This window comes from Myxine glutinosa, chromosome 2, assembly GCF_964187855.1.
Source record: "Myxine glutinosa chromosome 2, kmMyxGlut1.1, whole genome shotgun sequence".
NCBI lineage: Eukaryota > Metazoa > Chordata > Myxini > Myxiniformes > Myxinidae > Myxine > Myxine glutinosa.
Window position 1 is genome coordinate 32,989,078 of NC_136262.1, and position 23,482 is coordinate 33,012,559.

A 23,482-nucleotide genomic window follows, 5' to 3' on the forward strand; every position below is an offset into this window, starting at 1 on the left:
CAACTTTTCGACAGATGGCCTCACATTATCCTAAAGCACCCTCTGGTACCATGAAGAATTCATAGTGGATTCTATGATGGTGAGCTGCCCACGCCCTGATGCAGCAAAGCTGCCCCAAACCATAATATTTCCACGACTATGCTTTACAGTTGGTATCAGGTTCTTGTGGTCAAATTCTGTCTTTGGTTTTCACCAAACCTGTCTTCTGGTACTGTGGCCAAATAGCTCTACCTTTGACTCATCTGTCCAGAGCACATTGTTCCAGAAGTGCTGGTCTTTGCCGAGGTGTTCATTGGCAAACTTTAGTCTTGCCCTGATGTTCTTTCTGGACAGCAAAGGAGTCCTCCTGGCACACCTCCCATGTAGATCAAATTTGTGCAGCCTCTTTCTAATGGTAGACTCGTGCACTTTGACACCAACAGTGGCAAGAGCTACCTGTAGGTCCCGTGATGACATTCTGGGGTTCTTCGAGACTTCTTTCAGCATCTTGCGGTCTGCTCTCGGGCTGAACTTGCTGGGGCGGCCTGGCCTGAACAAGTTGGCAGTTGTTTGGAATCTTCTCCACTTGTAGATGGTGTTCCGGACAGTTGAATGATTGATTTCAAATTGTTTGGAGATCTTTTTAAATCCCTTCCCAGACTCGTAGGCATCTATAACCTACTTTCTGAAGCCTCAGAGAGCTCTTTTGGTCTAGGCATGGTGACGTCACACACTTCAACAACAAAGAGCAAACCAAACTAAATGTCTGAGGTTTAAATAAGACAGGTTCCTCCAAGATCCTCTCTAATGATGTTTTAATCATTTGCACCTGATTCAAATTTTAGGTATTTGAAGTAGTGATAAGTGTAGGGGTGTACTTACTTTTTCCACATGCGAAATTTGCATTATGTTCATTAAATTATACAATGGACTCCAAAATGTAAATGTTTCATGATATTTGTTATATTATATCACCTTTATCTATCAATATTGTTGAAATGAAGATCAAATAGCTGTATGTTGAAATATGTTGAAAAAGTCAAAACTTTACATGGGGTGTACTTACTTTTTCACGTGACTGTATATAATATACTAGCTGAGGTACCCGGCTTCGCCCGGGTTGAATAAGAATAATACAAATATATGATGAAAAGAACATGTATATTTTAGAGCAATATCACAGTACATTTCCTACATGACGTTTTGTCAATTTTCAATTTCTCAAAACCTCTTGGTATACAACATTTCTGGTTTTCTTACTTGGTGCCAAGACAAAGATTGCTTGGTTTTCCAACCCTCGAGCAGCCCACGTACAGCTGGCCATGGGAAGTACCCTGCATTGCCGGGTGGGGGAGGGGAGGGGAGGAGGAAGGGGAGGGGAGGGGAACGGGGGGTGAAGGGAGGAGAGGGTGGGGAGGGGAGGAGAGGGTCGGGAGGTGAGAAGAGGGGGGGAGGGGAGAAGAGGGGGGGAGGGGAGAAGAGGAGGGAGGGAGAGGAGGAGAGGGGAGAAGAGGGAGGAGGAGAGGGGAGGGGAGGGGGAGGGGGGAGGGGAGGGGGGAGGGGAGTGGAGGGGGAGGGGGAAAGGGGGGAGGGGGGAAAGGGGGGAGGGGGGAGGGGGGAAAGGGGGGAGGGGAGAGGTGGGGGGGGAGGGGGGAAAGGGGGGGAGGGGAGAGGTGGGGGGAGGGGAGGGGGGGAGGTGAGGGGAGGGGAGGGGGAGGGGAGGCGAGGGGGGAGGGGAGGCAAGGGGGGAGGGGAGGGGAGAGAGGGAGGGGGAGGGGGTTGGGGGCAGGGGGCAAGGGGGAGGGGGAGGGGGAGGGGGGAACGGCTAGCTTTGCAAGCGATAGCAGGCTTTTTACTTTTATTTTTACCTCAATGAGGGCTATATATATAGTCCATGCTTGGAGCCTTCAAGTTCAACATAAAGTTTTTTAATGAAAAATAATGCAGATGTATAACAATCCACCAATGCAAGTTCAGAAATGAATGCAGATCCTTTACTTTGCGATACAAACGCAATTCCCGCCATTTCCACTCACGATCGAGGCCTCCACAGCCTCTTCCTCCTGCAACTTCGTCTCACTTCTTTCACTCAAAATGCATGAAATTCTGTCGCATGAAATTATGCAGAGGCCTCGTCGGGGGGATATAAGGTAGACAAGCGTTACGCCTAGGTCCCCCGTCGGGGAAGTGATGTGAGTTGACAAAGTGGAACACGCAGAAAACATGCTATGATATGATATTTCGCTCACAAGGGTCAGACATACATGGAGGCGGCCATCTTGGATTTTGACGTGGCGACCCAATTTTCAATAGCGTTCTTCCTTATGCCTAGATACACCCACACACCAGAAGGTACTTCGCTTATTTTTCAAGATATTTCGCTCACAAGGTTCAGACATATATATGGTGGCGGCCGTCCTGGCTTTTGACGTGGCGACCCACTTTACAATAGCGGTCTTCCTTATGCCGAGATACACCCACACACCAAATTAGAAGTTGGTACTTCGCTTATCTTTCAAGATATTCTTCTCAAGATTCAGACATACATGGCGGCGGCCATCTTGGATTTTGACGTGGCGACCCAATTTTAAACAGCGTTCTTCCGTGTGCCTAGATACACCCACACACCAGATTAGAAGTTGGTACTTCGCTTATTTTTCGAGATATTTCTCTCACAAGGTTCAGACATATATATATGGTGGCGGCCATCTTGGATTTTGAAGTGGCGACCCAATTTTCAATGGCGTTCTTCCTTATGGCGAGATACACCCACACACCAAATTAGAAGTTGGTACTTCACTTATTTTTCAAGATATTCATCTCACAAGGTTCGGGCATACATGGCGGCGGTCATCTTGGATTTTGACATGGCGACCCAATTTTCAAGAGCTTTCTTCCTTATGCCTAGATACACCCACACACCAGATTAGAAGTTGGTACTTCGCTTATTTTTCAAGATATGCAGGTTACAAGGTTCAGACATACATGGCATCAGACATACATGGCGGCGGCCATCTTTGATTTTGACGTGGCGACCCAATTTTCAATCGCGTTCTTCCTAATGCCGAGATACACCCACACACCAAATTAGAAGTTGCTACTTTGCTTATGTTTCAAGATATTCATCTCAAGTTTCAGACATAAATGGCGGCGGCCATCTTGGCTTTTGACGTGGCGGCCTGATTTTAAACAGCGTTCTTTCTTCTGCCTACATACACCCACACACCAGATTAGACGTCGGTACTTCGCTTATTTTTCGAGATATTTCGCTCACAAGTTTCAGACATATATATGGTGGCGGCCATCTTGGACTTTGACGTGGCGACCCAATTTTCAATAGCGTTCGTCCTTATGCCGAGATACACCCACACACCAAATTAGAAGTTGGTACTTCGCTTATTTTTCAAGATATTCATCTCACAAGGTTCAGACATACATGGCGGCGGCCATCTTGGCTTTTGACGTGGCGATCCAATTTTCAATAGCGTTCTTCCTTATGCCTAGATACACCCACACACCAAATTAGAAGTTGGTACTTCGCTTATTTTTCAAGATATGCAGGTTACAAGGTTCAGACATACATGGCATCAGACATACATGGCGGCGGCCATCTTGGATTTTGACGTGGGTTGCACCCACACACCAAATTCGAATGCGGTCCTTCGCTTACGCCCGCACGCACGCACGCATGGACGGACGGACGGACGGACACACGGACGGAGAGGAAAGCCATAGTCCCCCTTTCGCTCCGCTGAGCGACGGGGGACAATAAGGAAGGCGTTGTAACAGAAGAATCAAAATAAAAGTGGAAGGACATAAGGAAATGGGAGCTATTCTGGACCCACAGCCAAACCCGACAAACCATTGCAATACACCCCGAACGTCTAGCGCCGCTACAAATTACACCATGGAATTGCAGCTGGCGCGGTTTTTTTAAACCATTGATATTAAAATAAAACGTAGCCTAAAACCACCGGGATTTTATGCTGATTCCGAATCTGTGTCTAAAACTTTTCTCCGATGTGTAGTTCTTGAGTTATAAGCGGACATCCAGACAGACACACACACACACACACACACACACACACACACACACACACACACACACACACACACACACACACACACACAGACACTCCTCCTTTATATATAGAGATAGAAGATTAAAAACACCTCACAGCCACAAAACACGAAATTAAAAACACTTCACAGCCACGAAACACGAAATTAAAAACACTTCACAGCCGCAAAACATGAAATTAAAAACACCTCACAGCCACGAAATACGAAATTAAAAACACCTCACAGCCGCAAAACACGAAATTAAAAACACTTCACAGCCACGAAACACGAAATTAAAAACACTTCACAGCCACGAAACACGAAATTAAAAACACTTCACAGCCCCGAAACACGAAATTAAAAACACTTAACAGCCACGAAACACGAAATTAAAAACACTTCACAGCCCCGAAACACGAAATTAAAAACACTTCACAGCCACGAAACACGAAATTAAAAACACTTCACAGCCACGAAACACGAAATTAAAAACACCTCACAGCCACGAAACACGAAATTAAAAACACTTCACAGCCCCGAAACACGAAATTAAAAACACTTCACGGCCCCGAAACACGAAGTTAAAAACACTTCACAGCCACGAAACACGAAATTTAAAACACTTCACAGCCACGAAACACAAAATTAAAAACACTTCACAGCCACGAAACACGAAATTAAAAACACCTCACAGCCACGAAACACGAAATTAAAAACACTTCACGGCCCCGAAACACGAAGTTAAAAACACTTCACAGCCCCGAAACACGAAGTTAAAAACACTTCACAGCCACGAAATTAAAAACACTTCACGGCCCCAAAACACGAAGTTAAAAACACTTCACAGCCCCGAAACACGAAATTAAAAACACCTCACAGCCACGAAATTAAAAACACCTCACAGCCACGAAATTAAAAACATTTCACATCCCCGAAACACGAAATTAAAAACACTTCACAGCCCCGAAACACGAAATTAAAAACACTTCACAGCCCCGAAACACGAAGTTAAAAACACTTCACAGCCCCGAAACACGAAATTAAAAACACCTCACAGCCACGAAATTAAAAACACCTCACAGCCACGAAATTAAAAACACCTCACAGCCACGTGATTTAAAAACACCTCACCACCACGTCATTTTACACCTCACCACCACATAATTCAAAATACCTCACCACCACGTGATTCAAAACCACCACCACGTTATTAAAAACACTTCACAACCACGGAAATAAAAGTTTCAGGGAGTAGTTCAGTGACAACAGACACTGCCCAGATATGTAGATATATAGATAAATAAACCTGAAAATCGCAGAACCAGAATTATTTATTTGGTCTGGGAAGTCCATGCGAGGTTTCTTCTTCTTCAGCCTCTCAACCCTGGGTGAATATGCGATCTTTTAAAAAAAAAGTTGGAATTTTGCCAAATCTGTTTTATTCGTTTGTTAATATACCTCAGCCATTGGCAAATCTGGAACTAAGTCTTTATAAGTTCATCAAATACTGACACCACGAATGACATTCGCTGAGCTAAATGTTGATATCTCTTCTGAGGTCCAAAAAAACAAACAGTTTTAAAGCATTATACGTATCAAACGACACATTTTATGAAACGGAGAAACCTAATACACACTTTGGTGGTTTTAAAAGGACAGAATATGTCTTTATAAAAATTTAAAAAATGAACATTGAAGACGACGCTGCTAAAAAAAAAAATACACCGCTCTAACGCATAACCACAAGTTTAAACTGCATTTACAACAAATATTAAAACTATTTTCATATCACAATGTTAAATATAGAATATATAGAAGATAATGTTTTAAAAAATGAGCCCTATCTTCCAATGGTAAAAAAATCCTTCAAAAAATTCCTGGATCGGGAATAATAACCTGAGCTTCACCAAAAACTAATCAATTCTTCCTCATCCCAAGGGCAATCATCCCACCAACTTTCATCCAAATCCGTTCAGAACTTTTCCAGATATCTTGTTCACAAACACACGAACACACACGAACACACACACACACACACACATACACACACACACACACACACACGGACACAAGTGAATGCATTACTCCCTGGCAGGAGTAACAATGAAACAGAAAACAAACATGCCGTTTAAGATAGTCCAGCGGATAAGCTCTCATATTTTAACAAATTGTGCATTTTTTGAGAAAAGCATGAAATTTCTAGCATAGTTAGTGCATACTAGAGTCCCTGTATAAAGAGAGTTGCGCCATGCGCTGACCCGAGATTTCTGGTCACGTGATTTCGTGGCGCCATTTTGTGTCTAACTTCACCGTGCGTGAACGTCAGCTTGGTACGGGAATGTTGTTTATTGCCAAACAAAATGACTGGTTGTTCTGCTTTTGGTTGTTCAAACCAATCTGGGAAATATAAGATGTATAGATTTCCAAGTGATAAAGTCAGAAGACAAATTTGGGAAGCGAAAGTCAGACGAAAGAGCTGGAAAGCGATCGACTCCTCGAGACTCTGCCAGGTAGGTCCACGCCGCTTGATGATCGATGTTCAAAAACAATTCTATCTGCTCGGTTTTTTTTTGGTTGTCTGTCCGTTGAAAACCCTTTTAAAGGGAAGTGATTTGTGTTTGTTTATAATCTTCAAGGAGCTGACCAAAAATGCATTTCCGTGGGAAGAACCCTGCTCAATTGTTTTCGGGTAGTCCTAGCGGACCGCATATTGTCATTGATTGATGAAATGTCCCGGTACAGTGACATTGCCTGGTCTGCGGTTGGGTAGTCTGCGGGCAATGTCACTGTACTTTTTCAGAGGGAATTAATTTTGATTTTATAGGGGTGGGAAACCCATGGTCCGTTTTGTTTTCAGTTGTCTGTCCGTCCATTCAAAACTTATTCCGAGGCAAGTTATTTTTTTGGTTTAAAATCTTTAGCCTAATCGGCAATCATAAAAGCAATTTTAGGGGGGGACCTGCTCAATTTTTTTGCGGGTTGTGCAGCCAAGTCGCCAGCTATGAAACATATTAATCGATCAGGCAATATCCATCAGAGTTCTGGGCAAGGGTGTAGTAATAAATGAACGTTTCAATCTTACTAGATGCCGATGACGTTTTCCTTATGTCAGAGACAGAAGCTGACTTGCAGCTTGTTAAATCATTACAATGGAAATTGAATATAAATGTCGATAAAACTAAAGTTGTACACTATAGAAATATGGCAATACCACGTACAGAATTTGTTTTAAGTGTGTTAGACTATATGTCGGCTGGAAGTCCTACACCGGAATTGCTCTCGGCACCCTTTAAAAAATATTGGATATGCCCACACTCCTTTCTAAAAGTTATTAAAATTCAGAGAACGACAGCATTGGTTTGTCTTACTTATAATGTTAGCTCTTATAAGCAGTGTTGGCTTGTAATATGCATTGCCATACCACTTTTAATATCACCACACAGCTCTTTTTCACGGCAATAGCTGAGTTTTTGACAAAACAAATATCACCTGTATGTAATAATAAGACTAAATATGTGTAGTAAATTTTTTTTTTAGCAGGTTTAGAATATATCACCCCATATCGCGAATGTACATGTATATCTAATCCGACACACTTAGACACAAAATGGCGTCCAAATTTGAGTTGACACAACTCTCTATATACAGGGACTCTAGTGCATACCATAAGGTTTATTTTCAGATGTGGAGGGAAGTCAGATTTGACCTCTGAGGACCGTGAGAGGTCAAATCCAAAATGGCCGCCAGTCCGCCGGGTCTAATGTTCAAACGCGCTTATCAGGGTCATTTCCAACTAAATTGGGGGTGCCCATTCATTTAGTGATACTTTTGAGATTGCCAGAACTCAAGGACATGCATTTAGGTCACGGTCAAGGTCAAATTACGTTAAATATCTATTTTTATGATACTGCAGTTGGAACTGCTATTGGAAAAAGTTCATTTGAACTTTCAAAACTTTATTTTTTCAGGTACAGGTATAGGTACAGAACACCCAAAGACCAGAAATGATGAAAAAAAGTGTTTACACTGCAAGGAATGATGCAATAACCTCTGAAAAAATAACTGTAGTTAACCAAGTATGTCCATTGTCCACCAAAGCTTACATTAAATCAAGTGCAATGATGAAAATTGGTAATGATCTAAATCTAACAGTCTCCAGAACAGAAGCACAGTGCAGTGCACTTGAGTGCAGCTTTGGCACACTTGCAGCGTCCAGTGCACCCTTTCTTGCAGCCACAGTCGATCAATTCATGGCACGATTTTATGGCACTTCAGGAAGAGTGGTCCAAAGAGGCTGCCACCCAGTTGTCTCTTTTGTCCAGCCCCAGTCAGGTGGGTCTGGCATCTCTGGATCCATGACCAATGCCTGGTTACAACAGTTGGCCTGGTAGGAAGTGCGCTTGATGTGCTGCTTGAGTGTTGCCTGGGTTGGAGGAATGTTCTCGAGTTCTACACTTCTGTGTGAAGAGCTGTTTCCTGGCATCATTCACTTCCGTGCTCTCACTGGTTCTATTGTACATCAGCACCACAAATCGCTCTAGCAGTAACATTGAGCCTTCACTGACCTCACTTGGCATGCCTAGGAGTTCATTGAAAGCATCATTCACCTCTGGGCATCCCCAATTTAGTTGGAAATAACACCTATAATGTTTTTCTATACTGTTTGGTTCCAAAATTAAGTGTGTTTGAACATTAGACTCGGTGGACTGGCGGCCATTTTGGATTTGACCTCTCACGGTCCTCAGAGGTCAAATCTGACTTCCCTCCACATCTGAAAATAAACCTTATGGTATGCACTAACTATGTTAGAAATTTCATGTTTTTCTCATAAAATGCACAATTTTTGTGTTTATCTGCTGCACTAAGAGTACTTTGTATCTGAATTTGTCTCCACCAGAATGGGATAATATTTTCACTTTGTCAGCTGGTCTGTCTCGAACCAGAAAACTTACTGATTTTAACATCATAAAGGACCCAAATAACAGGACTAATAACAAATGTAACGTTTTAGATCGGGGATGTAATAGACACTGCGTCAAAGGTGGTAAAATGACGGTAAATTCCGTAATTAATTTATGTGACTTTCAGAATCTACATTTTATTATAATTGAATTATATAAATAAACACTGCAGAACACAAATCTTCTTCTTTGCAGTTTTAAAACCCTACCGTTTAGCAGTACTTTGACGTGTCAAATAAGGTGGTGTATAAGACTGCTTAAATAGCGAGAAACTTCCAGAATTGTTTTATAATTATCTTTAAAATCTCTTATTTAAATTGAAGTATAAATTTTAACACTGTGTAGATGTAACGTGTGTTATGAACTCTCTAGTTCTTCCTGTGTTTTCCTCTCAATTTCACCTTTTGTTTGTAATTCTTGTCAGAAGTTCAATGGGAATCACAATATTTATGCTCAATATTATTTATACTCACACAAACATCCCCGTTCCTAATAACAATAACATTACACTTGAGACTTACCAAAACGGAAAATGAATAACATGATCAGGAGGATCACAATCAACAGGACCCCAAACAACCATGGAGGATACTTGTTCGATGCTGAAACAGTTTCACCTGTTAAAGGATGTTAAACAGCAGTTTAATTTGCTTGACCAGGGATGATGATTTCAAAACAGGAGACGGGTCGAGGAAGGCAGGAAAAACACTGATTTGTTTGCTTTTACTTGTGTCCTTACTTCCCATAGTGCTCTCCATCACACATTCGTTCCCTTTCATGTAGAAACCTTCACGGCAAACACATTGTTGGTTATTGGATATGTCACACTCTTTCTCTACAACTTCAGTCTCTGTGGAAGAAAATAGAAAACATGGGAGAGTGAGCGAAGAGATAATGAAACTAGAACAGCACTCTGACGTCACGACGTCGACAGATATGCCTCCGCCCATATTTCAACATCATTATACATATTTGTACCAAGATTGATTTAAATCCATTCAGCTGTACTCAAGTATCACATTTTTACCCGATTTGACTTCTGATCTTTGATGCCAAAATCTAATTAGTTCATCTTTGCATCACAATATATACTTCTTCCAAATTCGGTCAAAATCCTATTACTGGTTCACACACAAAGCTCGGTAAGAATTTTTACCTACCGGGACCTCTGACCTTTGACCTATTGACCCCATAATCTAATCGGATCATAATTGCATCATCATACATACTTGTACCAAGTTTGACTTCGATCCCTTTAGCCGTTCTTAAGTTATTGTGGCAATGAAAACCTATCACCGATGGACGGAAGAATGGACAGAGAGACGGACAACCCAAAAACATAAAGCGTCCTTTGTCGGCAGAGACACAAAATATAAAATGTGACATATGCCTTGGATTATCATATGTCGTTCGGAGAATTCTATGAAGGCCCCTCACATTTATCAAATGTAGAACTCCTTCACCAGGTTGTAAAATTTATAAGAGTACAATAAATTTTACTCTTCACTTCACTCCATTACAATCATGACCCACCAGGAACCCCCCTCTCGTGAAACTCCAAAAATCCAGAATCATTGCTAATTTCCACTCATTTGTTCCTCCTTTTCCCCACACGAGGAACCAACTTCCATATTCTGTGCAATCTCTTTCTTCCCTTGAGGTCTTCAAGACGACTACTCACGACCATCTCAGATCATCACCAATCCAAAACCATGATATTTTCTACCCCCGTTAACCCACCCCACCTCTCATATTTTCTTTCTCTATCCTCATCCACCCCCTGCATTTTCACCTAACCCTCAACCATACCCATGCATCCCTTTGTCGGTCTCTCTTTATTTTCTCCCTGGGCTCCCTGGGCTTGGTGACCTCCTCTGCAAATCCTGATCAATTTTCAAGTAAATCGGATGAAAATTGTGGATTTTAGAAATTTCACCTTGAAGTTGAAACATGAAAATTATTGGAAATAGGAAACAGCCTTGATGAGCAACTAGAAAATTTGGAAAATTATGTTTACAAAAGTCTTGTGGACAGATTCGGTATGAAATCAGTAACATAGAAGACTAACAAAAAGCAGCAGTCTACGAGACAACGAAGGAAATTGAGATGCCTTGAGAAAGCTACCAAGCATCAGTTTAAACAAGCCCTAAAAGATAAAAATGAAACACTCGTAGCAAACCTCAGGAAAGACTCCATAACAGGCGTAAGACTTACAAGAAGAGTAAGTCTTACTAACTAGAGTCTTCAGTCTTACTTGTGAGTCTTAAGGTGGGTTTTCACGGGACACGCGAACGGTTCACGAAGGATGCGAATGTCGAAAAAATGGCAAAGTCCAACATACGTATTTTAGGCTCCAAAAGTTCGCCAAACATGCGCGGGGGTTCGGAAGCGTCGTCAATTGTTCGCAGGAGTCGTTTTTTGTTCGGCGGGAATTTCAAACTTTTGACAATCATTGTCAAATTGTTAAATGACATTTCGCAATACATTTCAAACTTTTGAAATTCCCGCCGAACAAAAAACGACTCCTGCGAACAATTGACGACGCTTCCGAACCCCCGCGCATGTTTGGCGAACTTTTGGAGCCTAAAATACGAATGTTGGACTTTGCCATTTTTTCGACATTCGCATCCTTCGCGAACCGGTCGCGTGTCCCGTGAAAACCCACCTTTACTAACAAGGAGAGTAAGTCTTACTAACTTACAAGTTAGTAAGACTCCATAACATAGTGAGGAAATTAGAATTGAAATCACAAGAACGAATGTCTGACAATAAAGCTCAGCAACAATTTAGACGAAATCCAGACCAGTAAGCAAAACGGATGCTGAATGAGAAGCAAAATAGATCTCCATCCTTCAGCAAAGTAGTTTCTGAAAAGTTATTTAAGGAGGTTAATAACGATTAAAAAAACGTAATTACAAATATGAAATACTGAAGGGCATGAAAAGACCACTAAAAACCAAGACCCCATTCAAAACTAAACCACCAAGTTTGTCAGAACTGAATGCCTATCTCCGGAAAAGAAGATATGCCAGTGCTCCTGGAACTAATCATATTCCATACTTAGTATGAAAGAAATGTCCATGAGCAACAAAGGTGCTACACAAGTTTACATGTAATATATGGAGAACTTCCTCCATACCCAGTTGTTGAAGAGTAGGAGAGATGATCCTGATATCAAAACAGGAGAATACGAGTAATCCTTCTTGCTTCAGACCCATAACTGACGAATTCCAGTTGTAACCTTGGAATGGGTATCCTTCCACAAAGAACCCAAAAAAATATCAGGCTGTGTAGAACAAACGGAGGCACTAACTGAAATGCTCCTTGACACCAAAAATAATAGAAAACCGATAGTGACAACCTGGCTTGACCTACAAAATGCAGATGGCACTGTGCTACATAACCTCATACAGTACAGTTTGCACTTGAGTGATACCACATTCCAGCTCATATCAGGAAGATCGTGTTCAAGTACTATGATGAGCTGTTTATATGTGTGAAAACCAAGGATTGGACAACAGATTGGATACGGTGCTATATTCGTGTTTTCCAAGGTTGTACATTATCCTGTATTGAAGGAGCTGGGGCTCCCACGTCGATCGGAAGAATGGACGCGACAAAAAGCTGGAATTCATCCGAGTTGCTTTAATCAAGCCAAACACTCAGGCACTCTGACAAGCCCGTTTATCGGGCAGCAATATATATACATATTATCCCGGAGCGTTTGCCCAGGAAAGGCGAGAGGGGGCGTGGCCCAGCGTCATGGCTGCGGCCTGGCAAGTTGAGGGCGAGCCTGCCCGGGCGTCCTGGACGAGCCCGGCATGGTGATCGCTCCGCGTCCTTGATAGGTGCAAGGCGATTGTGAAAACCCAGCGGTAGCCGCTACACACGTCCCCCCAGAATAGACTTGCACCGGCAGGTTCAATTTGAGGGGGGTCCTGATGACCGGCCGAAGCAACCCCTGGCGGGTCGTGGGAGGGGGTCCGGTGTGGTGGTGGGCGGTCGAGTGGGGGGCACCGTGGACGGGGGGCGGCCTCGCCGCGGCGGAAGGGCCACCCGTGGTGGGTGGTCGACGTCCACGTGCGCCGGCTTGAGGCGGTCCACCGCAATCCGGTCCGACCTGCCGCCGATGTCGATGACGAACGACTTGTCGTCCCGTCGCAGCACCCGGAAGGGCCCGTCGTACGGCGGCCGGAGTGGCCCCCGATGTGCGTCGTGACGCACAAAAACATACTCCGCTGTGCGAAGTGCTGGGGGGACGTAGGACTGGGGGTCACCGTGGTGGGATGTTGGCACGGGGGCAAACCGTCGGGCGGCCTCCTGGAGGTCCGAGCGCTGGTGAGCTGCGGACCAGGGACTGGTAGCATCGGGCACGAATTCGCCCGGGACGCGTAGCGCCTGGCCATAGACAAGCTCGGCGGTGGATGCCTGGAGGTCGTCCTTGGGGGCCGTGCGGAGGCCCAAAAGGACCCACGGCAGCCGTTCGGCCCAACCGCCGTCTTGAAGGCCGGCCATGAGCGCGGCCTTCATGGAGCGGTGGAATCGCTCGCACAACCCGTTTGCTTGGGGGTGGTAGGCCGTAGTACGGTGGAGCTTGACCCCCAGGTTGCGGGCGACCGCGCCCCACAGCTTGGAGGTGAACTGTGGTCCGCGGTCTGACGAGATGTCTGCTGGTGCGCCGAAGCGGGCGACCCAGGTGGCGATGAAAGCCTGCGCCACGTCGGCGGTGGTGGTGGAGACGAGGGGAACGGCCTCCGGCCACCTGGTGGTCCTGTCCACCATGGTGAGCAGGTGTGTGAAACCCCGTGACGGGGGGAGGGGGCCCACCAGATCCACGTTGACGTGGTCGAAACGTCGTTCGGGCACGGTGAAAGGTGCCAGCGGGGCCTGGGTGTGTCGGTGGACCTTGGCCCGTTGGCAGGCCGTGCAGGTGCTGGTCCAATCGCGGACGTCCCGACGAAGGCCGTGCCAGACGAATCGCGCCGACACCAGCTTCTGGGAAGCTTTCCGGCCCGGGTGGGAAAGGCCGTGGAGGGAGGCGAAGATGCGGCGTTGCCAGGTGACGGGCACGATGGGGTGAGGCTAGCCTTGGGAGACGTCGCAGAGCAGGACAGTGTCCGCGAAGGGGATGTCGGCCAGGCGGAGGCCCGTGTCCGCCGCCCGGAGGGCTTGCACCGTGGTGTCGGTGGTTTGGTCCGCCGCCATAAGCGCAAAGTCCACGCCCAGGTGGACCGCGTTCGCGCTGGCCCGGGAAAGACAGTCGGCCACGGCGTTGTTTTTGCCGGCGACGTGCCGGATGTCCGTGGTAAACTCCGACACGGCGGAGAGGTGGCGCTGTTGGCGGGCCGACTACGGCTCCGTGACCTTGGCCATGGCGTAAACCAACGGCTTGTGGTCGACGAACGCCGTGAAAGGTCGGCCCTCCAGGAGGTGGCGGAAATGGCGGACGGCCAGGTGTAGACCGAGGAGCTCCCGGTCAAACGTGCTGTATTTGAGCTCGTTCGGCCGGAGCTGCCGGCTGAAAAAAGTGAGTGGCTGCCAAACCCCGTTCACCCATTGCTCATGTACGGCGCCCACCGCGTAGTCGGAGGCATCCGTGGTGAGGGCGATGGGAGCGTTGAGCACCGGGTGAGCGAGCAGTGTTGCGTCGGCGAGGGCCCGCTTTGAGCTTTGGAAAGCCGCATCCATTGCTGCGGACCAGGCGATGTCGTGCTTGGCCGGCTTGCCCCGGAGGGCTTCGTAGAGGGGCCGCATGAGTTGAGCAGCGCGGGGCACGAAGCGGTGATAAAAATTCACCATTCCCAGGAATTCCTGCAGGGCCTTTATGGTGCGGGGACGCGGGAACGTGGTGATGGCCTCGACCTTGGTTGGCAGCGGCACGGCCCCGTTCTTGGTGATGTGGTGGCCCAAAAAATCAACGGCCGTCGTGCCGAAGTGGCATTTGGCCGGGTTGACGATGAGGCCGTGCTCGCTGAGGCGCCCGAACAGTGTTCGGAGGTGGAGGAGGTGCTCGGCCCGGGACGTGCTGGCGACGAGGATGTCGTCCAGGTAAACGAAAAGGAACGGCAGGTCACGCAGCACGCCGTCCATCAAGCGCTGGAACGCCTGAGCCGCGTTCTTGAGACCAAACGGCATCCGCAAGAATTCGAATAAGCCGAACGGCGTGATGACTGCCGTTTTAGGGACGTTGGCCGCCCTGACAGGTACCTGGTGATATCCCCGTATGAGATCAATTTTCGAAAAAATGACCCGTCCCGCCAGACGGGCGGAGAAGTCTTGGATATGCGGGATCGGGTACCTGTCGGGGGTGGTAGCGTCATTGAGACGACGGTAGTCGCCACACGGGCGCCATCCACCCCCCGGCTTTGGCACGATGTGCAGTGGCGAGGCCCACGCACTATCGGAGCGCCGCAAGATGCCGAGGTGCTCCAACGCGTCGAATTCGGCCTTCGCCACGGCGAGCTTGGCTGGGTCGAGGCGGCGGGCCCTGGCGTAGACCGGCGGGCCCGTGGTTGGTATGTGGTGCTCGATCCCATGCCATACTGCGACGGCCGAAAACGTCGGCCGCGTGAGGGCCGGGAACTCCGTGAGCAGGCGAGCAAACTCGTTCGCCGCCGGGACGGCGCATGCCAGCTCGGTCGGCGCGGAGCTGCTCAATGTGCATACCAGGGAGCTGAAGGTTTCGGCGTTGATTAAACGACGCCGTTGGACGTCCACCAGCAGTCCGTGTGCGCAGAGGAAGTCGGCGCCTAGCAGAGCCATGGGCACGTTTGCAGTTACAAACGTCAAAGCAAAACGTTGGCCGCCGAAGCAGAGGGTGACGTTGCGCGGGCCGAAGGTGCGGATGGTCGATCCGTTGGCCGCAACCAAGGAGGGGCCGCAAACCGCGGATTGCCTGTCCTGGTCAGAGGCGGGTATGATGCTCAGTTGGGCTCCGGTGTCGCACAGGAAGCGCCGTCCGGACGCTTTATCCATGATGAACAGTAAGTTGCCCGTGTGGCCGGCGCTCAGTGCTGGTAATGAACGCCGGCCCGGCCGTTTCCCGGCCTGCCGAAGGTGCACGGGGGTCGGCATGTCCGGGCCTTCTGTCCGAACCTGGCATGATAGTAACACCACGCTTGGTCAGGTGGAGGCCCCGGTCGTCGTGCTGGAGGTGGTCGGCTCGGTGTAGCGGCCGCCAATTGCGTCGGCAGTTCGGTCGTCGACCGTGCTGGGTGCTCGGGCGCCATGGGTGTTGCGTCGGACGGCGGTGGGTCCCATGTCGCCGCTGCGATGCGCTGTCCTGCGGCGGAGATCTTGTCGGCTTCTCTGGCAAGGGCCCGGGGATCTGTGATCGTCGTGTTTGCCAGGGCGAGGCGTACCGGGTTAGGCAGCTGACGGAGGAACAGCTCCCGGAACAGGAATGCCGGAGAGTGCTCGCCGAGCAGTGAAAGCATGTAGTCCATTCGCTCGGAAGGGCGCGTGTCGCCGAGCTCGGGCAGGTCGAGCAGGCGCCGTGTGCGTTCCGCCGATGGGAGGGCGAAAGCGTCGAGGAGAAGCTTCTTAATCGCGCCGTATTTGTCAGCGGCTGGCGGGCTCTCGAGGAGGCTCAGGGCGCGGGCCGCGGTGGCCGAACCGAGCGCTGCTACCACATGGTGGAAGCGGGTGTCGTCGGCCGTGATGCCTCGCAGGGCGAACAGGGAATCCGCCTGTGTGAACCAAACCGCCGCGTGAGCCTCCCAGAAGGTAGGCAGTTTAAGGGCGACTGCCGTGTCCATGTCGGTAGGTCACCAATGAAGGAGCTGGGGCTCCCACGTCGATCGGAAGAATGGACGCGACAAAAAGCTGGAATTCATCCGAGTTGCTTTAATCAAACCAAACACTCAGGCACTCTGACAAGCCCGTTTATCGGGCAGCAATATATATACATATTATCCCGGAGCGTTTGCCCAGGAAAGGCGAGAAGGGGCGTGGCCCAGCGTCCTGGCTGCGGCCTGGCAAGTTGAGGGCGAGCCTGCCCGGGCGTCCTGGACGAGCCCGGCATGGTGATCGCTCCGCGTCCTTGATAGGTGCAAGGCGATTGTGAAAACCCAGCGGTAGCCGCTACAGTATCCTGTTTCTGGCTGTTTACAATCTTTGCCTGGATCTGCTGGACCAGTCCAACCACATCGGATATGAAATGACTGGATTAGACATAACAACATCTGCCAACGCATGTGCAGATGACCTGACTCTGGTAGCAAAAAGGTCAGAAGAATGTCAAAAACTCATCAACAAGGTTCAAACGTTCCTTCAGTGGACACGAAACATGAAAGCTAAGCCTTCCAAATCTAAGTCCCACGCCATGAAGAAAGTTGTCCCAAAGGCAGAGCAGAGGCGTGGAGGACATAAGACACAACATATAGCCTATGTTCCTCAACTCAAAATTAATGGAAAGCAGATCACGTATATCCACAGTCAACCCATATGATTCCTCGGAAAGCTGATCTACGAAGATTTGAAAGATGATAACATCAGAGAAATGGTCAAGATGAAGCTGGTAGCCATGTTACAAACAGCCAAGAAAAGCAATCTGTCTGGAATCGTAAAGATGTGGATATACAACAATGCAATTGTGCCATGACCTGGGAGTTCACTATCTATAACTTCCCAATATCTTACATTGAGAGTCAAGAGGCAACATGCACCAAGTACCTGAATAGAAGGGCAGGGGTAAGCAGATGTATTTCCAACAGTGCCCTCTACAGAACCAGAAAGAGGTACGGTCTACAACTGAAAAGGCTTACCACCTCCGTGAAATATATGCAGGTCACCAAGTACCACCTTAACAAACACTCCAGGGATGGAAAGACCCAAACACTGTGCAGAGATTGCTTAGAAACAAAGAAAGACAAGGCTGGGGGGAATGGTGTGAAAGAGTTAGAACGGAAGGAGTGACACCTTATCCTGAATGAAATGTGCAGAGGTCAAACCGACTGAGCAGGCTTCAGCTACAGGAAAATAAAACGCTGACAAGAGACATGTCCAGAAGGGAACACAGGAAAAGCCTTCCCAATTTGGAAAAGGATATCGATGAGGAAGACATGTTTGTCTATCTGTATGGATGTGCTAAACAAGGACAGTGGTGGAGATGGGATTCTGCCATACAGACCGATACATCATGGAAGAAACTCCTCTATGTATGGATGCCGGAACTGCTGTCATTCCACATCATCGCTATGCACGACCAACTCCCTTCCCCAGGCCAACCTAAGACTGTGGGGGAAAACCAACCTTGGACTGGTAAGCTGCCCCCATCATCATCACTGCACACTGCTCCACATCTTAAATGGGTGCAGCTACTCACTCTAAAATAGAAGATACAACTGGTGCCATGACCAAACCCTAAGAGTGATTGCATCAGGCCTGGCTCCTTCTATCAAAGATGCAAATACGAAGACCAGTATTGTATCAAAGCCAAGCTCCATTCCCACCATTGCATTCCGTTCAGCTGATGGTACATCCTACAGGAACCCAGCCTTGCCACTTCCATGGGTAGAAACACAGGACATCCTACAGAAGGCTAATGATTGGATGTTTCTGATGGATGAAGACCAAAAGCTAATCGTGTTCCCTCCACAAATTACGGAAACTGCCAAACTGCCTGATATCACTATGTATTCGGCAGTAATTAAGAATATCATCAATATTGAATTGACAGTCCTGATGGAGGAGAACCTGTCCAATGCATATGGCAGAAAGAAAGGCAAATACGAAGACCTGGTAGCTGATTGTGAACATGGAGGATGGTCTGTAAACTACTTTCCAGTAGAAATAGGTAGTAGAGGATTTTACAATACATCTTTCAGCAAATGCCTTGTCCTTTAAGGCATTCCAAAAGGAAAGAGGAAGATTATTATGGACACTGCTTCCAAAATGGCCCTTAGATCGAGCTATGTCACCTGGATATGCAGAAGCTCAAAGGTCTTCAGACAAATATGATTACTCCCCACACCAGAAATATGCTCTGAGGGAAGAGGGAAGGTTGAGCGCTCATACACCGGTTTAACCCACCAAAGTCTGGTCTGAAGTCCAGAAACCTCAGAGTATAGTTTCGAGTATAGTGTAGTTTCCGATTATTGTTGCAGACAGAGATATTCTGCAACGAGGTGACGATTTTTTTTCCTGAAGTCATCTTCATCATTTCAGGAGTGCTCATCCTAAAAGGGGTGATTGGAAGGCTCCGAAGACAACTGTGCTGGTGTTTCACCAATGAATTACCCCTTTCGACATCAAAATCAATAGACTTCTTCCTCATGACAAACGCTACCATTTGGTGTAGATTGGGTTAAAATGGCGACCTGTAGTCGATTGACCGACAGACAGAATAACACACGTGACCAACAATATGCTGTCGTTGAAAAACCCTCGATTTTCGCAAGTTACAAACAGACAATCACAGACCAGACTAAGCAATATACTTGCAAATTTTCAATTTCGCAAGTGAAAAAACACCGTTGGAGGCAGAGGTAGATATCCATTTCATGTTAAAGGATGAAATTCCACTACACAACGTAACACAACACAACCAGCTATGTAGTTGTGGATGAAAATTCAAATGCCGATAACAAATGTAAATTTCATGCTGGGAAGAATTTCATCACCAATCAAAACACAAAATTATCGATCTGTGTGGGTGGCAAAATAGGTCAAAACAAATAAGAAACCAAATACCTGAATGGTGATTGATCCGCCATGGAGAGAAGAGAAGTTGACGTTTCGGGCCATACCTGCTTCATTGGAAGGTAAGGCCTGAAACGTCAGCTTCTCTTCTCTCCATGGTGGATCAATCACCACTTTAAGTATTTGATTTCCCCGATATTTCATACTTGGTTGTGTTTGTGGTTATACTTTGAGTAATTCAGCGTAAATGTAAACAGAGTAGAATAGTTTACCTGGGTCACACACACGACATTCCTTGCACGTTGTCATGTTGCTTTGCTCGTCCATGTACGTTTTCCCCATTGCACAACCGAAGCACAAAGGATTACTTCCAGGATTGCGACATGGCTTATCCATGTATGCTCCTGTGAAGTATAAAACCAGTTGGAATAATTGAAAAATTCCAGGAACATGGAAAAAAAAAACAATGGAATTCTTATTGTAACTCACCCCTGGGACAAAACAGACAGCAGACCCCATAAGCATCATTAAAGAACTGATTTGCTGGACATGGAGGTGAACTTTCTGTTCCAAAACTAGAACCCTGAAAACACAAAACACAACAATCATAATGTTGATTCGTTTTCATGATGTATTTGTCCAATGAATAATTAAATTATTTATCTTTAAAATTGAATCGGGGCGATCAAATTAAAATTAAAGATCAAATGCTGTGATGAAGTCATCTGAAATATCATCATAATTTTTTACTTCCTCCTTGATCAAGTTCCAGGTTGTTCTATTGTCCAATCAATGCTCTTATTGAAGAAAACAGATTCAAGTTTAAAACATTGTTTGTCTCAATCCCCAGCCGAGTCATAACAAAGACTATTAAAAAATAAAATAAAATAAATAAATAAAGGTACGTGCTGCTTCCTTGCTTGACACTCAGCATTTAATGGGATGGGACCGGACAAGACAATGCGGGGAAGGCAATGGCATCCTACCCAGTGTAACCCTCGTCAATAAACCTGAAACAGAGTAACCTATGTCAGATTTTTATGTACAAGTTTTACATTGTTGTTATATCCCATTGTTCCTCATGTAGTTTATAGTATTGGAAAAAGATATTAAAAGGGAAACACAAGGAATTCCAACCTTTTATCAAATGGGAACGAACTACACAAAAGTACATTCACAAGTTGATCGTTTCACATAGTTTTTTGTCCCCCGTCGCACCGCGGAGCGAAAGGGGGACGATGGTTTTCCCCTCCGTCCGTGTGTCCGTCCGTCCGTCCGTCCGTGCGTGCGTGTGTGCGGGCGTGCGTGCGTGTGTACGTAAGCGAAGGACCGCATTCGAACTTGGTGTGTGGGTGCAACCCACGTCAAAATCCAAGATGGCCGCCGCCATGTATGTCTGAACCATGTGAGCGGAATATCTTGAAAAATAAGCGAAGTACCAACTTCTAATCCGGTGTGTGGGTGTATCTAGGCACAAGGAGGAAAGCTATTGAAAATTGGGTCTACACGTCAAAATCCAAGATGGCCGCCGCCATGTATGTCTGAACCTTGTGAGCGGAATATCTTGAAAAATAAGCGAAGTATCAACTTCTAATCTGGTGTGTGGGTGTATCTAGGCATAAGGAAGAACCCTATTGAAAATTGGGTCGCCACGTCAAAATCCAAGATGGCCGCCGCCATGTATGTCTGAACCTTGTGAGCGGAATATCTTGAAAAATAAGCGAAGTACCAACTTCTAATCTGGTGTGTGGGTGTATCTAGGCATAAGGAAGAACCCTATTGAAAATTGGGTCGCCACGTCAAAATCCAAGATGGCCGCCGCCATGTATGTCTGAACCTTGTGAGCGGAATATCTTGAAAAATAAGCGAAGTACCAACTTCTATTCTGGTGTGTGGGTGTATCTAGCCATAAGGAAGAACACTATTGAAAATTGGCTCACCACGTCAAAATCCAAGATGGCCGCCTCCATGTATGTCTGAACCTTGTGAGCGAAACATCATATCATAGCATGTTTTCTGCGTCTTCCACTTTGTCAACTCACATCACTTCCCCGACGGGGGACCTAGGCGTAACGCTTATCTAATTTAAATTGATGTCGATCTAACTAGTTCAACCTTCAATACGAGTTCACTGACAAGGAACTTCAATGCAGGAGGAGGCCATTAGGTCCATCAAGCTTGTGTAAAGGTTGCCAATCTATGACTGTCCATGTTTTATCCTATTAAAATTCTGTGCGTAAAGTAAGGAAGAAAGAACATCCCAGACTCAGTGGACGCTCACCATTGCACCACAGTGTCTATAAAATCAATAATCTGTCTTTGGGATCACAACAGCAGTGGCACCAAATTATTTTACTTTACCCAGTTCAAAGATTAGTATCTAAAAATAGGGGCAATACCCCAGGGCACTCAACTGGTAGAATAAACTGGTAGAAATAATAAACAGTGCACTGACTTAAGGTATTTTAAACCAATTTCAATGGTTGCTCGAAGACAGGGCAGCATGTAGAATCATACTAACATAATCATAATACATTAAACAAACAAACAAAAAATACAAATTTTGGGGGCCAACCAGCCCTCCCTGTCTTCCACCCCCCAACCTCGTATACCTCCTCAGACCCCAATTTTTCTAATGCCTTGAACAAACATTGGTACATCACGGGTCATTAAGGTTGAGGTGAAGTTTCATTGAAATCGTGTATGGCTTATGTATATGTAGTTTCTGAGAAAAGAGCAAATACCTACTTTGCGGGCACCCCAACCCCACACCTCCGCTTAGGGTGTGATTGTTTTAATGCCGTGAACAAATTTTGGTACATCATGGATGTTGTAGGTTGTAGTGAAGTTTCATCGAAATTGTGTGTGTAGTTTCTGAGAAAAAAAACCAAATACCTATTTTGGGGAGCAACGCCCCCCCCCCACCCCCCACCCCCCATAGACCACCTTAGACCCCGACTTTGTAATTACTGAGAACAAAGACGTTGGTACATTATGGGTGATGAACGGAACGTAGTGGTCAAGATTCATCGGAATTGTATGTGTAGTTTCTGAGAATAAATCAAATACCTATTTTGGGGGTCAACCCCCACAGTAGACCCCTTCAGCGCCCAATTTTTTTTTTCATGCTGTGACCAAACTTTGGTGCATCACAGTTGGTGAAGGTTGTGGTCAAGTTTTATCCAACTTGTGTGTGTAGTTTCAGAGGAAAAAGTAAATTCCTATTTTGGGGGTCAAATCTGGACCCACTTTGATCCTCCGTAGATCACCTTAAACCCGGATTCTGTTAATGCTGTGAACAAACTTTAGTCACAACATAACAATAATTTGTGCAAAATTTGGTCACGATACCCCTCAGCGGTTTCGAAGAAGAAGTTGCGAGTGTTTATGGACTGACGATGCGCCATCGCTTAAGCTCCCCTGAACTTTGTTCCAGGTAAGCTAATCGATGGAATAACATCATTAGGAAGACAGTTTATCTGCCATTCAGAGAAATGGAATAAACATTTCATGTAATGAAAGTCAATCTGCCTGAAACAAAAGTTACTTCCGATCCGGCATATTGGTTTTTGATATTGATCCAATGCAAGGTGATCTGAATTAAATTTTACAAATACCGTTCCTGGTTGGAATCTGATCCAATGTGATGGTGCATGTGTCTTGTTGAGAACAATATCCTTTAAAATGGACTGTTATTCTTCTTTATCTTTCTTTCAGAATATCAATTTGTTGAACAATTTACAATAGTATGTAGTATCATATCGTCGTGTCGCCCAGCGATTAAGACCACTGGATGACGAATGACCGAACGTTTTTACTCCCAAGAAGAATTCCCAAAA

General features: G+C 46.2%; 1 protein-coding gene and 1 long non-coding RNA gene across 4 annotated transcripts in view; one reads left to right on the forward strand and one right to left on the reverse strand.

The window, feature by feature from the left end:
* Window positions 1–23,482, forward strand: part of LOC137422652 (uncharacterized) — a 1,758,619-nt gene that overhangs the window by 83,018 nt on the left and 1,652,119 nt on the right. The window lies entirely within an intron of this gene.
* LOC144888246 (tumor necrosis factor receptor superfamily member 6-like) overlaps window positions 1–23,482 on the reverse strand; it is a 44,041-nt gene that overhangs the window by 11,529 nt on the left and 9,030 nt on the right. For all 3 annotated transcript variants that reach the window (XM_078773171.1, XM_078773173.1, XM_078773172.1), the window contains 4 exons: window positions 20,133–20,226; window positions 19,916–20,047; window positions 9,742–9,852; window positions 9,524–9,619 (listed from right to left, as the gene is read on the reverse strand). In XM_078773171.1, the coding sequence (XP_078629297.1) occupies window positions 9,524–9,619; window positions 9,742–9,852; window positions 19,916–20,047; window positions 20,133–20,226 (433 nt within the window). The remainder of the gene's footprint in view (window positions 1–9,523; window positions 9,620–9,741; window positions 9,853–19,915; window positions 20,048–20,132; window positions 20,227–23,482) is intronic.